This window comes from Poecile atricapillus, chromosome Z (assembly GCF_030490865.1).
Source record: "Poecile atricapillus isolate bPoeAtr1 chromosome Z, bPoeAtr1.hap1, whole genome shotgun sequence".
NCBI classification, from domain to species: Eukaryota; Metazoa; Chordata; class Aves; order Passeriformes; family Paridae; genus Poecile; species Poecile atricapillus.
The window spans coordinates 60,435,731-60,454,554 of record NC_081289.1 but is presented as its reverse complement, the minus strand read 5'-3'; the positions used below and the strand labels follow the sequence as shown (position 1 = coordinate 60,454,554).

At 39.8% G+C, this 18,824-nt stretch overlaps 1 protein-coding gene across 1 annotated transcript in view; it reads right to left on the bottom strand.

Annotated features, from left to right (window-relative positions):
- Nucleotides 1–12,256, bottom strand: part of LOC131572990 (ceramide kinase-like) — a 43,304-nt gene extending 31,048 nt beyond the window's left edge. The window contains exons 1-3 of the mRNA XM_058826476.1: nucleotides 11,935–12,256; nucleotides 2,971–3,084; nucleotides 1,654–1,776 (exon numbers count right to left, since the gene is read on the bottom strand). Of these exons, the coding sequence (XP_058682459.1) occupies nucleotides 1,654–1,776; nucleotides 2,971–3,084; nucleotides 11,935–12,073 (376 nt within the window). The 5' untranslated portion in view covers nucleotides 12,074–12,256. The remainder of the gene's footprint in view (nucleotides 1–1,653; nucleotides 1,777–2,970; nucleotides 3,085–11,934) is intronic.
- Nucleotides 12,257–18,824: the final 6,568 nt, after the last annotated feature.

Sequence of the window (18,824 nt, the reverse complement as noted above, 5' to 3'; positions counted from 1 at the left end):
TTCTAATTGCATGAGCTTTATGGGCATACAAGATGAAAAGGGCAGCAATAGCAAAGCCACTTTTAAGTGAAGCACACCTGAAAATACTTTTACATAAATTTCTTTAAACTTTCTTCTTTCTTTAATTATACAGTTAAAATCCATTTCCTTTCTGTGATCAAGTCACATCAAGACTACCTGATGAAACTATGTGCTGTGCAGCAAGTGCTTGTCCTACAGTGTTAGTTAATGTTAATGTTACCCCTTCCCCCTCCAAAAACACCTTTGATATTACTATCTCAAATTTGTCCAAACAGTTATGGATTTACACTAAGTAGGGTCAATGAAAACTATTATTACACCTCTGCATTAACAGATACAAGACAGTAATACCTGTTGCCCCGAGAAATCCTCCTTTTTTATGGAACAGACAAAAACCTTAACATCTGTACTTCCTCCAGTTCTAGAGGAATTCTAGATTATTACTTTAAAAGGAAAAAATATCAGACTTACTACATCAGCACACTTTTAGAACAAATCACCCAAACTAGACAGAGTGGTTAAAATCTGTAACCCCATCTGAGAATATATTCCCTTTCCTGAAGGAATTTGTTACCAATAAAATGAACAATTGCATTCAAATGGAATTGAGTGCTGAGGCCACAGTTCTCACAGGTGTACTGAATGGCTGTACAAACCTCATTTTGGAAAAAGACGTGTAATGTATACAAAAAAACCATATTAAGAATCCTTCCACTGTTTTTGTTAAATAGTGATATTTATTCTGTAAGCCTTAAATATTTGCTCGAGTCCCACTGTAGGTGTACTTGTACCCAACCCCTTCTCCAGCTCTGTATCTCAGATGGGCTTCAGACCGACACTGTAGGGAGCTCGTCTCTAGTCCTGGCTCCAGCTCCAGCTGTTCTCCTCCAGCCTCCCTGGAAGGACCCAATTACTTTATCTCACCTGGACTATAAATTTGACCTGCTTCTTTCTCCACCCCTGCTCTGTCCACCCTGCTCAGAGACAGTGGGACCCTGGTCAGCAAGGGCACTGCCTCTGCTATGATCACCCTTGACTTCCCTTCTATCAGATACTCTACTCCTGCTGCTTCCTGACATCCATCAAGGTATCTCTTTCAGGAATAACTCCTTCAAAATCACTTTTAACCTCGCATGAAGGAGATGTCCAAGAGTCTCAAAAATTATTAATGGGAACTCTTACTACATGAGACACATTTTGTTGATGAAACAAAGAGTCTGTAAAGGTGAAACACACCCAAAAATCTTCCAATTGCTACAGTCCTTGACCTCAAATCTCTAGAGTACCTTAAATCCCCGACCTTACATCTGTACATTGCTTCTTCCAAAGCTACAGTCATTTAAAACCTCTGCTAAGCCTCCCGTGTGTCTCTATTTTGCAAAAATAATTTATATCTGGGCAAAATTATATGACACCAACAGTTCTGACTGATTAAAGCACTCAGTACAACTTAGTGAATATATAAGATAAAGTAGTGATAAGGAAACACTTCAACTCCACTCTTGGCTCCCTCAATTTTTGAGCATAAGCTGCTCTTAAGAGTTAAAAAAAGCAGATATATCAAAATAACATTGATTTATGTACAAGCCTACAAAAAGATGGTGCAAATGTTCATAGTTTATTCAAACTTACTCTGCATTTCAAGTAATTCCTTCAGCGCCTGTATCCACTGATTACATAAGTGCTCATCAACACACCAAAACGTCACATCACTGCACCGCCAGCGGTGATTCCGGGCTTTCTTCACATAATACACTATTTAAATTAAGAAAAAAACAAAAACACAGAAAAACAAAAACATAATGAGATGGTTCTGTGAAATGAAAAATGCATTTCAGAACAATCTCCAAAATATTGACCTGTAATTAACCCTCACTACACATTTCTACAAATGACAAAAGCATTCAGAGTATGACCAGCACATTTGTAGAGTCCAAATGAAAACATAAATGAAAACACTTGCTACAAGCAGTCATCCAAAGACTTTTTTTTAAAGAAGCCAATTCTCATCAAGTTATTATAGACGTACTTGTTCAGAAGTTCACTGAGCTTATGTATTATCTGTATTAAGTCTGCAATATCTACATAAAAAGCCACAAGTTTAAGAAGATAAGCCACACTGACATCAACTCATGTAACCAACAGGGTGAATTTCAGCTATAAAGCTGAAATTTGAGAAAAAAAATATTTTGTTTTCTTCTGCATTAAGACCTTATACTTACACTTCATATACAGTATCTCAAATCACTCTTACTGGAGGGCTAAAGGTGAGAAAAATACTCCACAACATAAAATTTTGGCATGACATCTTTTTAGGACAGAAGTCACCACACTTTTCCCAAAACAGACACTTACTTCTGGCACTTTGTTTTAAGAATGCAGTCGATAATACAAAGAAACTTTCATGCATACATCCTGATGGTTAGGGATAATTTAGAAAACCCCAAACATTCTTTCACCCTCTCTCGATTTTCCAGTCAAGAAGTAGAAAGCAGGTGTCCTGCTGCAGAGTCATTCAGCAGCAAAAAGACACTGGGATGAACACTCAGACATTAGTTTCAACTTCATTAAAAATAACTAAACATAGTGTGTGTTCTTAAAAGAAGAGGTTTCTTTTTTTTTCAAATAAGGATCTTTAAATATAAACAGATTTTTGGTGGGGGTTCTTTTGTTTGTGAGACTTTTGCTTGCGTTTATTTCAGTTTGGGATTTTGGTGGGGATTTCTTCTTGGGTTTTTTTGGGGTGTCTTTTTTGGAAGTTTGCTGTTGTCAGGTTTTTTGGTTTTCTTCATTTGTTTTTTTTATTTTTTTTTTGGGGGGGTGGAGTTTTTTAAACATATCACTTCTGTTAAAAAAACCCTAAACTTTGATGATTTCTTTTGAGTCTGCCTTAAAGTACCTTCAACAGAATAACAAGCACAAGCATCCAGAGACTGTTATTTGCCTTACCTGTGAAAGCATGTAGCTTTGCCATTTTTTGCCATCTGCCAATGTTACGTTGTTTTTTGTTAAACTCAGTTTCTTCTACAGCAATGATCTCAGAGATAGGTACAAAACAGTTTTCTGTATGAACACAAGACCTCACATATTAGAATCTTCAAACATCACCTGAATGATTATTTCTATACCTGATATGATACAGACATATGATTAGAGCAGTTGCTCAATAAGCACAACCAAAAGCATAACTAGAAATTTTCTGAATATTCTCAATTTTATTTTGTCTTTAGTCAAAGCACATAATCCATTACCACTTACAAACTACCCAAAACAGTATTTTAAATATGACTTCTCAGAAAATTAGGTATTTCATGTATAAAAGTATTTTTGCATGAAGCCGAAACCCAGCAACACTGATGTCAGTGTAATTAAACTGCCCCTTCTATGGGGCCTAGTCCAGATACTTGACAGTGAACAGCACAAGCTACTTCAAAGAATGTGCAACTAAATCTAGTGCACAGATACAGAGGCTATTTGTTATTCTCAAGTAACTAGCTGGCTTATGAAAGAAGGGCATTCATATGAGTTCTTAAGATTTTAAATCCCACTAAGCTTTTAAAGAAGAGAACTCTAGATGTTATGTTCATGTACTGTGAAATATTTTCCTCATATCAACTTCGAAACTACTGTTTTTCAGAATTAAAGGCCTCTTGTTCTCAGACTATGAAATAATTCCTCTAACCTCATTCTCCTTTCTCTTATAGCTCCTAAACATCATCTCAGGTTTCTTAATTCCTGTCAAATTGAAGACTTTTGTCTCATTACTGATTTCAACACTGCTCTGTTGTTACTTCATCTCAAAAAAGTGAAACTTAAAATGCATGTTTTGTATTTATGTACAAGAAGGTGCTCTCTGTATACATATGCATGTATAAAAGATTTATATTGTTATAATAATATAGTCTTATGTAAACAATCTCTTGTATAATAAGAATTATAATATACTTGCTTCTCTCAAATATACAAAGAGAGTGATACCAAAACATTAAGATATTCAACACATAAAATACAGGCAATAATACCATTGTTACTGGACTTTATTCTATATTTCATTTTCCTCACTATTTTGCAGTAGTACAATGGTAGTGGTGGGGAATGTAAAATGAGTGAAAAGTTTTCCTGACCTCTTCACAGCTATGACTGCAATTCATTTGCCACTAACTCACTTTTATTATTTTTCCCCATTCTATTTGATTGGTTTAGTCAAAAGAGGCTTTACATATCATTACATGCATTGACAATTTGTGGACTACTGACTCAAGGGGTATTGGTATTTGACGTGATTTATACTCATTTAGTGATTTTATCTTCCCTGAATTTTTTAGCATGATTCAAAAGAAATGGAGCCTTCAAACTTTACACTGAGGTCCTTTAGGAATCTGGCTGTATTTGAATGTTTCAACTCAAAAACAAATTTTAGCTTATAATGATTGCATTTACTATATTTGAGGCATGACAGGCAAGTGCAGCAGTCACATAATGTTGTTATAAAGATCCAGCAGCAGAGATGAACTCGGAGATGTATGATATGTATACTGCACATACACACATGTAAGACTATATCTAATACTAAGCAGTAACAATTATTTGGTTTTCCTAACAGATACAAGATCTTCAAAGGGATCTCATTATGATTAACATTTATCCAAGGAAAAAGAAATACAGAACACAGATGGAACAATAAAGGAAATCAAGTACATTCTTTAATCTTTCTTTCCCAAAACTGGTTTTATTTATTTGTCTACTAGGTCTGCCACTGATTCATATGTCAAAATATGAAAGAAAGCTTGTTGCATCTATAAAGATTGCACTTAAATGGCAATTTATTTTGTTACTGCTCAAAGATATGTTATAAAACTTAGAAACCACACTTTGATCAAAAATTTAAATGACAGTGCTCTAAATAACATTTTTGGAAATAGTTGTAGATAGTGCATACTTATTACCATGTATGCTGGGAACAGCAACTGAACTAATTGTTTTATTAGGCATTTTTTATACAATAAAGCTGTCCAACTGCACAGATAGCTAATAGATTCTAAAGCACTTCCAAATCTGTATCACTAAAAGCATTTATTTGGAGTATATACTGCAGCACATATTACATAGCTTCTAGCAACCTTGAAACCACTTATAAGCTCTCCTAATTCTGTGTTCCCCCTCGAACAGTTGCATCGACAGTTGCATGACTATTTTGATTTTTTTAAAGAAGATCTCTTTACAGACATGGCAAAGAAAGAAAAAAGTAAATATTTTTGGTTTTTTGTTTCATAGGTATATATGTTTTTTTTTTTTATCTTACGGCACCATAGTTTCAAATCTGAAGAACTGATTCCTGAAAAATTGGGGGGGCGTGGTGGGGGGGGGAAGGGTGAAACACCAAAGGAGCAAAGGTGAAGAACAGATCCCACCTTCCCTTTGGCTTTGGTGAAAGTCAGAAGGGTTTCCGTTCTGGGAATACCAGCTCTGCCAATTATATTCCTCAGTACTAATTAGCACCATAAAAGCATCAAGCAGCTCCACTCTCCTGAGAGCATATTCCAATCTTAAGGGAGTCAAAATCACACACTACTGAACCGAGTAATTGCAGATGGCCAGAAAGATGCAAAGCTGTCTCAACATGCCTTACTCAGAAAATTCCCTACTGCTTATAACAACAAATTCTAGTGTGCTTGAATAGAACTCAAGAATTTCTATCAGTCCAAGTATCTCTATCACTATTTGACTTAGTGCTACACAGAATATTGTTTCATCACGTGGCAAACCAACTATTTAATCTTACCACCCCTCCTCCTTTCCCCCAGAAGGAAGAAGCTTTCAATGTGAAGCAGAGACCTCCAGCACAAGCACAACAGTCCTGCTCCTATGAACACAATGCCCTCATCTGCTGTTTAGTCACCAAAACCTGCCCCATAAAAAATAGCACTAACCCAGCCTCTCCTTAAGGCTCACAAATGGACTCATTATAGTCCTTTTCCACACCTACTTTTGTAGCATTTACCCTATTATCAAGTAGCATGAGACATTTATTTCACTGACACAGCATAAAGGTGTTTACTCAAAGGCCTTCACCTTCATGTGCTTCTCCCAAAACACGGAAAACCTTACTGCCACATTAACAAAACAAGCACACACACAAAAAGTTGCTTACACCAGTACTACAAGATCAACATTAATGAAAAAAGGTTGAAATATGGGCTCAGACAATATCAAACAAAGAACTTTACTTGGCTCAGTCCAATCTATTCAACCAAGTAGCACACAACAGCTTCTAGACAAAATTTTCAATGTGGTCAATGGCTAGCATATTAGAGACAAAGATCTGACCATCCAGAGAAGGTGGGTGAAAGGGCATGGCAAAAAAAAAAACCAAAAAACCCAAACAAATAAAGTAAAAACTTTAAAAGCCAAACAAAAAACACAGTAAACAGCTGACAATCTTCTCAGCACTCTGGCTGTGCCAGTCATTACTCATTCTGGGTCAATAAGTGCTCTTAATCTTAACATTTTTCCTAAAAGCAAACTGATAAATCAGCAAAACACTGGATCAGATGCACACTACTTTTCCCACATTAAGCAAGTGGAAGAGGAGGAAAAAAAAAAACCACAGAAACAAAACCATGGTAATCACACTAACAGTGGGCTTTCTTTGTTCAAAATGCAGCCAGCAGTTAGGAAGTGTGTTATTCTGTGTTAAGAAAAGATTTTTGGTGTGTCATTGCTGTCTGCCACTCCCACAGAACACTTCCTGAGTTTATGAGCACTCACTCAGAACTTCAGTCAAGACTTGTTCATTCATCACTGCCAGCTACATATCCTACAGACCTAACTTCCCCCTCACAAATATGTTAGATCAAAGCAACCTAGACACGTGCATAAGCACAAAAGCATTGCTGATCACAGCACTTGCTTTATTCTTAAAATTCAGCTGAGGCCCATGGATGCAGAGGCATTTGGAATTAATTTAAACTATTAGCATATTCTCATGACTTAAAAATATCAACAAGTAAAAAGCTGGGATATAGGTTTAAAGAAAAAGTGTATTTTCAGTCACTTTAAAACCTAATTTGCTGTTAGAGTCCACAAGAAGGGTCAAGCTTTCAGATTTAAGATTTGTCTTCACCTAAAAGCAACAGGAATACTTTCTATCAGAAGGTACATGGTATTATGCCACCCATGAAGTATAGAAAGCTGTGTTTAATAAACACTATGGTAAGAGAAGGTAGGATATAGAGCAGAATTACTGACAATTCACATCCTAAGGGAGAGGGAAGAAAAAGGGTATCACAGCTGATTTAAATCAAAACTGTGGAGAAGTAACAGAAACATCCAAAGACCATTATTTCACCATGTATAGCCATGTATAAGGAAATTTACTTTTTTTATTTTAAAGTAAAGCTTCTTTGTAAACCAACAGACCAGTTTCTACTATGATCACACAGCTACTTCACATCACATGAATCTGAATCAAAGCACAGCAATTTGAACTTGGGTCATCTCGAATATTTAAATCATACTATTGAATGTCTTCCTAGTGTTTCTTCTGCATTTCCAAATAAAATCTTTTCTGCTCAACTATAAATATTTCAATGATAAAGTAGGGAGTAAGATGCATTTTTTCACCTTAAGGGGGGGAAACAATCCAGCAAAAAGGAGTATGCTAAAGAACATGTACTGTTTAATGTAGCGTGCATCTCTATTTGAATAACATCTCTTCCAAGAAGACAACACATTCCAAAGAAGCAATGCCTGCTGGAGTAATTATTTCCCACATACTACCTGCGCAATGTAGTTGTGGCATTGCCTATAGAGAAACATGGTTCATATTTCTGCACACTTCCCACTGCCAGATGGGAATAACTGATGACAAATGACCTTGACTAAGGAAGTGCCAACACTCTGCAAGCACCAGGTGCTGGACAGACCTTGTTGCCAAGCTGGTCCACCCTCTGTTAAGTACCCTGTTTATCAAACTGAGCTTTCTTTAGAATACACCAGAATCACATCTGTGTTGTGAACACTAGTACTACACCTTCCTCAGGCAGTTGTTTTGGAAAAGAATTATGAAATACAAAGACTAAAAGAAAGTGCACACCATAAGTGAATGCACAGAGTTCAGGGTCTAGTTTGGTCATCCCCTTCATGTTTGGACTTTAGAAAAAAAAAAAAATCCTAGAAAAATGACAGGAGAATCTCATTCTGCTTCTACTAAAGCATTGTAATGCTTTAGTACCAGGCATAACAAAATCTTAGCCAATGCTTCTAAAATACCTCTAAGTATATACGTACAATATATACTCTGCTATGAATTTGGTACAAAATGTTTATCACGTGTTATTTGAGGAAAACCTGATTGTGCCACCAACATGAGGGAAATATTACAAGGCTGAAAAATAATGTTGATCAGAAAATTTGAAGACGAAGGCATCCCTAGGAAAAAAAGATGCACAGCTGAAAGTAACAGAGAAACACATGAAAATTTACAGGTAAAACTTTTCCATATAAGTTCAAACATGTCTAACCATCAAAGAACCGGAAACAGGAACGTAATTACGCTGAAGAGAGAACTTGAAACTATGATGCTGTTAAACAAAGTTTAACAGTAGGAAATAAATCGTATTTCAGAATTTAAAAATACACCATGACTTGAGCAAGCATTTGATGTCTTTGTTATTGTTGATATCTTCCAAATGACAGCATTAAAAAGAATTCTCCTGAATTAATAAGTCTACATTTTGACAGAACAGGATTTAAATACATATATATACAAGTCTGTATATATACATATATATAGATATATATACATACACATACATGTATGCATATATATAAATATCACTGTACAGAGATGAGAAAACAGAAGAATCTCTCCATACTCCCTAAAACTGTATTTTCCTGGACAACAGGACAAAGTCTGTGTTGCTTCCTATCTGTTCCTGATTTTGGACACAACAGGGAAAGGTAAACATTTCAAGACTTCTACAATACACCTAGCTATAGCTCTAGTTCTGTCCATGTCAAAGTCTGAAAACCTTGAAAAAACATATACCAAACAACTTTGATATATATACCTAAATTCAAGACAGTAATAAGTGCCCTGAAAATAAGTAACCCTGAGTTTCTACAGTTTAAAGACAACTGCTTCACTGTAATAGCTGCCTACTAAACAAGAAATATAGCACTTTTATACTGCATAATTTAGTCTGTATTTAGACACAATGTAGTCATGTAGTCAAAGGCTAAATGGTAGAAAGATACTAATCTTGGTCAAGCAACTCGTCTGAAATTATATGCTTCTAACTAACCATCTCCCATATTATTAAGTTTATTTATATATTGTCATGTATGCTGCTCATATTTCAAAAATAATTGCAGAGAACTCAATGAATCATCACAGGTCTTAAAAAGAGCTTGGAGACAACAGGGCAGCAATAACACAAAACTGTGATGATATTAAAGCTTGAGTTCAGGGAACACTTGAATTAATGAGGGTGTTATGAAGAAAAGTTACATTATCTATTGTATTGATCCCTACACAAATTATACTAGTGCCTCCAGAACACTTAGGCATTTCTTTTTCTTCTCTTTTCTCTTGTGATTTCACATCATGTTTACCAAAATCCTGTAAATAGCTGTGCTACAAGACAGTGGTTGCACTCAGTAACCTCCCTTGCCTGTTAAGGCATCTCCAGCTTGGTACTACTTCAGGAACTGACTCATATAGACTTTAATTTACTGTGTCCCACTCTCCTTCCACCATTCCCAGAACTGACATTCAGAACAAGCTTCAGGGCAGGTTCATACACGGTTTGGTCTACCAGGAGCAAGTCAAGAACTTACAACTTAAAAAAGTAGTAAAAATTCACAACTGCAAGCAGCTATAAACTTTAGAGTGCTCATGAGAGAGCTGGTGTGAATCCATGGCACTCGTGCTTGGTCTAAAGGAATTCATCAGACAGGAGAATGGCACTCCTCTTGAACTTGCTCTAGCCTACACATCAGTCTCCTAGTGACTTTGAAAAGGCATTTTTAAAAGGATTTTACACAATTAAAATCAAATTATCTCCAAAGTAAGAGATACTTTACCTAGTAGGAGCAATTATCCCAAAAGGGCCTGAAACTTTCTATTTTAAATTTAAGATCCAGGTGCCTTTATCTAGACTAATTTCATTTTGAAAAGTATACAGCCTATTTTTCACAGCAGTGTAGTTAGATCGTCAGAATTAAAGAAGCAATTTATCCTTAAAGTCTTAAGTTCCTTTAACTGAGGAAAGTTAAAGAATTTATGATTACTTTTTTCATCAGTATTGTTGATAAACACTAGATTATGTCAAACTACTTGCACAACAGCCAGGGAAGGATAACAAACTCTATTTTTATATTATAAATAAGAAGGGTTGTACTTAAAGCATAACCAAATATCAGACATGTAAACTGTAACACCAAATTCTTACAATTCTTGAGTTCTTTTTCTCCTTTTTCCTGCACCTTCTTGAAAAAAGCCTCAGGCTAATAAGATATTATGATAAAATCCGAAAAATATTTAACAAAAGTACATAGTAAGAATGGAAGAACTATTTAACTATTTAAGTTTGGAGACTTGCCTAGGATTGGAAACATCTATATTCAAAGCTTTCTCAGATGAAACTTCTAGTCAGCTTTTCTATTATTAGTTTCTCACTATTAGTGTCTCAGATTCTGCAATCGCTAAAATGAGGATGACAGCAGTTTCCAACTCTACAGCAGCTGCTTTGAAAAAAAGGACATTACCCATTTTCAACTGTTCACATGCCATGTTAATATGGCTAAACTAACAGTGGGAATAATTACTATATTAAACCCCCACGGTCAAAGACTCTGAAAGAGTACCTCTTAGAAGTATAGTAGAAAGTTTGACATGCAAATATTCTCAGAAGTTAATCTGATTTTTTTCAGGTGTTTTCATCAGTGACTTCTCAGACTAGCAGTTTTGTACCTCCACACTATGCTAACTGCAAAAAGGGGAACTATTTGGAAATCTTTGTTATCACACGTCAAACTAGTATCTTATATTAAATATTTCCAAACCAATCTCAAAAGTTAAACTATCTTTGTTAAATTTCTACTACACTAAGCCCCTGAGAAAGCTAAGAGATTTTTAAAAAGCTCAAAAAAAAAAAAAAATCCAAACCAACAAAAAAAACCAGCAACAGCAGTCATTGCCTGAGACACTACCTCAGTATGAAAGTGTTTTTAAACACAAGTCTTGCAACTAAAAAAAAACCACCAAAATTGTTTTTAAGGTTTTGTAAGTCTCTTATGTACTGCTACGATTCCTTTAAATACATTACAAGCCACACACTTCTCCGTACTCGAGGCGCCGAGAAATAATGGGGTTCAGCTGAACAAATCGATGTTGTACTCGCCCAGCTGCGGGACAGGTGTCCCCCGGTGCCATCAGCGGCACGCTGGGAGCAGATGCTCGGCTGGGCTGCTCCGCTCGCAGGGGCTGAGCGAAGGCAGCTCTCGGCTTTGTTACGGGAGGCCCGGCCCGACCAGCGCTCGGCACAGGCGGCTGCTGCCGCGGACCGTCCCGCCTGCATCTCCCCGCTCCGAGCGCCCTGCCCGGCCCCGTGTGGGATCGCGCCACCCTCCGCCGCTCGGACTCTGAACCCAGCGGCGACGCACAGGCTCCCGAGGGCAGGAAGCGCTCACGCCGACGGAGCTCTCCGGATGCTCAGGGAGCCCCGGGCGCGGAGCCGCCGCCTCGCCGCCGGGGCAGCGCCGGCCGCCCCCGCAGACACCGCGCCGCCGCCGCCGCCGGGGACGCTGCGGGCGCCCTTCCCCCGCCGCTGAGGGCAGGCGCCCCTCGGGTGGCCCCGGCCCGCCGCAGGCCGCGGCAGGTGCGCCCCGGCCCCCGCCCGCCCCACTCACCGGCGGCGCGGCGCGGCGGGTGGGGGTCGCGCCAGGCCAGCCGACCCCGCTCCTCGTCTAAGGTGACCTCCCAGGAGCGCCGCCCCAGCCCCAGCGAGGACACGAGCCGGGGCCGGCGGCCGCCGGGGAACCACTCCATGGCCGCCGAGAGCCCGGCCCGCCGCAGCCGCTACCGCATGGCCCGGCGGAACGGGCGGGCGCCGCGGGGCGAGCCCAGCAGCTGCTAACGGCGACCCCGGCCCGCCGCTACCCCGGCTGGCCCGGGCGGGGCGGGCGCGGCGTCAGCGCTACGCCAGAGCCGCGGGGCGGGGCTGCGGCTTCTGAGCGGCGGCGGCTCCCGGGGCCCGGCAGCGCGGCGGTCTCTGCCCGCTCACCGAGGGCTCCCGGGGCCCGGCAGCGCGGCGGTCTCTGCCCGCTCACCGAGGGCTCCCGGGGCCCGGCAGTTCGGTTGCCTCTGCCCGCTCACCCCGCTGCAGAGAGACGAGCGCCCTGCGAGCCACGGAAGGGTCTCTGCCCGCCCCCAGCCCCCAGCTCCGGGCAGAGACACCAGGGCTGACACCGTAACGGGCTTGGATTGCTTTCGTGGGTTGTTTTGAGGGACGACGAAGCACCTATGTCAGTGGCGATGGATTCTTCCCTGTTTTCCTTTAGATAATGAAAATGCTGAGTACATACAAATATGTGGTGATACAAGCCTCTCCATCTAACTTCACCTTCCTTTACATAAAAACGTTTTGCGTCTGCCTTAAATATAGGGAGAGTAATTCACTATAATTGAGCTCTTAATTCTTTGCTGCCTTCCCTCTTTGGTGTTGGTGAAGCGTGTAACCATCAGCATCCTCCAAAAAACAGGCCAGACAGAGCAGCAGAACCCGCCTCCATCTTTCCTCCAAATCAGAGTACTTCCTACAGAGTTTAATAGAAAACATCTCCGGTCTGTTCCTAGCTGGGTCCAGCCCAGGGCCAGCACTCCAGCTGGCTTTGCTTAGGCTGAAAAAGCTTCTGCACTTCAGCTTTGCTCTGAACCTTATAATATACTCACATTTCACTCACATTTTACAACTGGAGGTGTCTTTACACATTTATAAGGGGGAATAGAGCAAGGGGGAATAACTCCAATTGAAAGAGGGTGGGTTTAGATTAGATGCTAGGAAGAAATTCCTTACTGTGAGAATGAGACACTGGAAGAGGTTGCCCAAAGAAGCTATGGATGCCCCATTCCCAGAAGTGTTTGAGGCTAGTGGAAGATGTCTCTGCCCATGGCAGAGGGGTTGGAAATAGGTGATCTTTAAGGTCCTGTTCAACCTATTCCATTCTGTGATTCTATGATTTCATCTTCTAAAAACAAATGAGCTAGGCACTGTCATCGAAGTTACGTGTTGAAGATAGTCTTCCTGTACAACAAATAGTAGTTGTCATCTAGCACAGTCATTCCAATAGTCTTTCCTCCGACCTTGAAAGACGTATTACCTTTACTGGTGAACAAGTCTAGGTATGCCACACTTCCACAATTTCAAGGAATACTTTGCCAGTTGTTTTGTTGTTTACATTTTCAAATCTGTCCCTCCACAAACACCTGTGAGAGCTCTTTGTCCACAAACAGAGCTCTTTATACTGAGACTTAAAGTTTGTTGCAAAAATCGATTGTGAACAATAGTCTGCTAAATGCAGTTCTGAGCAGTCATTAATATCTCACTGGTTCCTTGTATTTTGCCACCTACATCATCTCTTATCATCCAACTTGCACTTGGATGGTGTAGTGGGTTGATCTTGTTTGGATGCCAGGCATCCACAAAGGCCTATTGCCTCACTCCCTAGCTCAAATGGGAGAGCAAATGTAACAAAGTGTTCATGACTGAGATAAGGACAAAGAGAGATCACTCACCAGATACTGTCAAAGGCAAAACACACTCAAAGCAGAGATATTAATTGAATTATTACTTAGAAAATTAGAGCAGGATAATGAGAAATAAAGTAAGGCCTTAAAAACACCTTCCTCCACCCCTCCCTCCTTTCCAGGGCTACCGCCTTCCCCTGCAGAGGCAGGGAAATGGGGCATGGGGCATTACTGTCAGTTCATCACACATTGCTTCTGCCACTGCAGGTACAGCAGTCTTTCCCCTGCTCCAACACAGGCTCCCTCCCACAGAAGGCTTTTGCTCTTGAACCTTTCAGATGTGCTCCAAGATTGAATGGATCACTAATACAAAACTGTCATCTTGAAAATATTGCACAGGGGTACTTATCTATCATTTCTCCAGTGGGCAAAGGAGATTTAATCTTTTATAGCCTACAGTCACCAGAATCAATATGCTTACACTGTGATCCATGTTAGCTGAAGAAGTAAAAAGTTAATTCCTTTTACCATTCCTGCCAATAATGGTTTCCTTTTATTCTTATTAATTTGAAAACTCCTTTTTGCTTACTTAAGGCTAAAGTCTTGAACTCTAAAATACAGAACTGATAAAATATTCTGTGGTCTGTTAGAAGCCTACTAAGGTATACTAGTACCACTAGCAGGAATGGCATCCACATGTCTTACTTCTTTAGATAAGAAGAACTCAACTTTCTTCCTTGCACACTATTTTAGTGTTTTGTTCACAGAATCACAGAATGGATAATATTGGAAGGGATCACAGTGGGTCATCTGGTTCAACCTTCCTGCTCAGTCAGGGCCATCCTAGAGCACATTGCACATAATTGCACCAAGACGGTTCTTGAAGATCTCCAGTGAGGGAAGCTCCCCAGCCTCTCTGGGAAACCTGTTCCAGTCCATGGTCAGCTTGACAGTAAAGTTCTTCTTCATATTCAGATATAAACTTCCTCTGCATCAATTTCTTCCTATTGCCTCTTGTTCTATTACTTGGCATAATCGAGCAAAGCCTGGCTCCATTTTCTTGACACCCACCCTTCAGGTACTTATATACATCAATGTATATACATCTTATTCTTCTCAAGACTGAAGAGGCCCATCTTCTTCAGCCTTTCCTCGTAAGAGAGATTCTCCAGTCCCTTAATCATCTTTGCTGCCCTCCACTGGACCTGCTCCAGGAGCAACATGACTCTCTTGTCTTGAGGAGCCCATGATTTGGGATACTCCATGCTGCTAACAGGAATATCTTGCAGGAAGTCTTACCAGTGCTTTGTTGGGTCTGCTCTGGTACTCTCTGGTAGTTCTCTGAATATCAACATGTGCATCTGTCTCTAGAAAGTAAAGGTCAAATTTGAACCAATACATTTTTATTTTCAATCAGTTTTAGTACTTTATGCTTTTCTTCCCTGATTGTAACAGAGAAATAATTTCTAAAGGATGACTGATTTAGTAGACTAAAGCACACACATCAATTATTGTTTTACTACTTATTACCTAAGCCTTTAATTACCACTGAGGGGACATTATTGTGGATGCAGTGATGCCAGTAAATTGCAGGATTTATTGCCTTAGTGGTAAAGACATCCCATCACAGGGCTACACCCTGAGAAATGGCATGGTTGTAAAAACACCTTACTTTATTCATAGGTCCAGAGAGGCCAAAGGAAAGGTTGCAATTGTAGTTGACTTGGGAACAATAATACATTATGTAACAAGTACAATCACAATGTCAAATGAGAAGAATGCAGGAAGGTAACACAACTTACAAAGTTTATTGCTATGATCCATTTACTACCTTTCTAGAAAATAACACAGTGTTTAAAGTCAAATTTCTCTCCTCAGTGTCTGAGTTTAGACTAAATCATTCATCTCAAATAACACCAAGTTAAGCGGTGCAGCTGTTACTCCTGAGGGAAGGGGTGCCTTTCAGAGGGATCTTGACAGCCTTAAGGAGTGGGCCCTTGCAAACCTCAGTAAGTTCAACATGGGAAGGTGCGAGGTCCCAAACCTGGGTAATCACCAATATCAACACGGGATGGGGGCAGCCCTGAGGAGAAGGATTTGGGGGCGCTGGTGGATGAAAAATTGAACGTGACCTGGAAATGTGTTCTTGCAGCCCAGAATGACAACTGTATCCTGGCCTAAATCAAAAGTAGTGTGGCCAGCCATCCTCACCCTGGGAGATGTTTCTCCCCCTTTACTCTTCTCTTGTGAGACCCCACCTGGAGTGGTGAGACACTGGAACAGGTAGCTTGGAGGAGTAGTGGATGCCCCATCCCTAGAAGTGTTTGAGGCCAGATTGGATGGAGCTTTGAGAAGCCTGGTGTAGTAGAAGGTGTCCCTGCCCATAGCAAGAACTTTCTATGACTCTGAGATCTCTATAAAAAGTACTTCACTCTAGCAACACTGCTATACAGACCAGGTTCATTACATGATAATGCAGGCAGTCAATTAAGTAACTCTTCTAAGCAGGTACATTTATTTAATCAACAGCAGCAGTGACATATTCTTCCGCATGACCTGCATTACCAAACTATTGATTTAAATCATTACAAACTCCAGCTATCACTCTTCCAAATCTCTTACAGGTGTACTTCTTCATTAGGGTCCTGCAACTAATTTATTCCCAAACTGAAAATCAAGCATGCTCCTGTAGTATTTTGGCAGAGGTAGAAAGTACTGTGTATGCAATCTTATCTGAGAGAGTGAGTCTAAAGTGAAAAATATCTTAACCACAGTGAAAGCTCACATAATTCTCACATAAGTATGCTGAGGAGCAAAGAGGAATCATATTCCACCATAATTGGCCACTCAGTTATGTGTTGCAGTTCTAGATTTGTAGCAGGAGTCCTGAAAAGCACAGCTAGTCACAGACATGTAAGGGAACCCTTCAGCTGCTATGCCCAGTGCTTCCAGGGAGATGGTTGTGGGCTCAAGGACTCCTCCATGTCCCAAGGAACATCTGCAATTGTGCTCAGTCCCACTGACGGAAGAGGAGGAAGTTCAAGATCAGTGAAGGTGTTCCTAACATTGTTCCTTAAATATGTATGTGAAAATCAGCTGTGGATTTGTCCAAATGACAGCTAGTGCAGAAGTGAAACTTTAATCTTACTGCTCAAGAATTTAAAACTGGAACCAAAATCAATAAATGGTTTTTACTTTTTCATATATTTTCTTCTTTTTTATTGCCCACAAGCAACTATGACATATTTCTTTTCTTCCTAAAAAAAAATACCCCAAGAAAGTTTTTAGAAGGCTGCTTGGGAGTAATAAAAATTTTTTATCTCAGTTCATGTCAGGCAGATTGAAGTACTTACACATGAATCAAATTCTGCTCTCAAATACACACACAAGTCACATTAGTACAGTGTAAATACACAAAGAGGTCAAATTTGGCAATTGAAATACTCTTGGAAAATGAAAACTAGCCAACAAAGATAATAAAACAGAGGAAAATAATTCATTTTAAATATCAAAATACTGACTAATATTTTAATTTCTTTTCTACTTATCAGCAAACAAAGACTAAAGCATGAGTAAAATATTCTTTCTGCTGATGGAAAGAATGACATCACCTTCTCTAGAAAAATACCTGAGCTATTTTTAAGCTCTTCTACACTTTTATCATAAAAGTTTAAATTGGATTTTATTGTTGGAAATGATCTGGGAAGAAAAAAAAAGAAAAGAGCAATTTTAAAGGCTTGTTACAAAGGATGATTGCAGCCCTTTAATCACTTGAGCCAAAAGGTAATTGAGACAAAGTTGTTGATATACAGCAGGATGTGGGAATAGATCCAGAAGGTACGTTGTTTTCTTGGGAAGGGAAATGTTACATGCTGTTCCCGAACCATGGAAATTTACAGAATCCTTCCTTTCTTCCAAAGCTCCAACCTCTCTGTATATTCTCTGCATAAACTGCCTATCACTGTGAAAAATACTTACTATTATTTATTTCAAGCTGTTGCAGCTATGGCTCCCACCTACAGATATACACAGAAATACTGATTTGTATTTCTTTGTTTAGTTCCTTGTTTCTATTTTAACTGTTAGTCTGAACCAAAGTCCCAGAGGAGATATAAGACTCCCTCCTCCCCCTCAACTTTTAAAAAAACAATGAAAAATAAAGACTCCTCTCTGCCAGAATGATGATGCTCTTTGGCAGTGTCAGACTGAACAATTTAAACTGGAAAATAGTAGGTTTAGATTGGATACTAGGAAGAAATTCTCTACTGGGAGGGTGGTGAGGCACTGGCATGAGTTGCCCAGTCTGCCTTCCTGGAAGTGTCCAAGGCCAGGTTGGATGGGGCCCTGAGCAACCTGGTCTAGTAAAAGGTCTCCCTGCACAAGGCAGGCGGATTGGAATATTTGAGGTCCCTTCTAACCCAAGCACTCTATGATTCTGTCAGTCTATGAATAAAGTGCTGGTGACATCAGAAAATTTCTCTCTTCTGTCCACCCCTCTCAACTGTATCATAAGAGAATATTTTTCTCTATAAGATATGCTTCGCTGTTACTTCCAGTCCCTCAAAGCTGCAGAAAACCTGCTCTTTACCAGGCCTGTGCAGACCTTGCCTGGAGCATGCCTGGGCACTTTTTTACAGAACCCTGTGTAGGGACCAGCTCTCAAGAAAAGCTCTAAGAAGCCATAACTCTGGGCAGGCAAATAATTTTCTATAGTTCTGGTGTTGAAGTATTATCAAACAATGTATAATGTTCAGTAGCAACCTCCCTCATCTCTACTAACTTTTTTACATTCTGAGTACAGGAACAGTAGGATTTTTTATGGTTTATAACTGCCTAAATGGTTTTTTACACTATTACAGGGCATGTGTGTGCCACCAGCATGATACTATTGACAAATTTCAAGTGCAGGCTCCAATCTATGCAATAAAATAGCTTTGGGATGAAAGTATTGTTAACATAAAAATTCCTATCATCACCAAAGCAACAATTTTTCTCCCAACTCATTTTTAGGCCTCTAAGTGGAGCCATTTTAAGTGGATCTTTTATTCCCAGA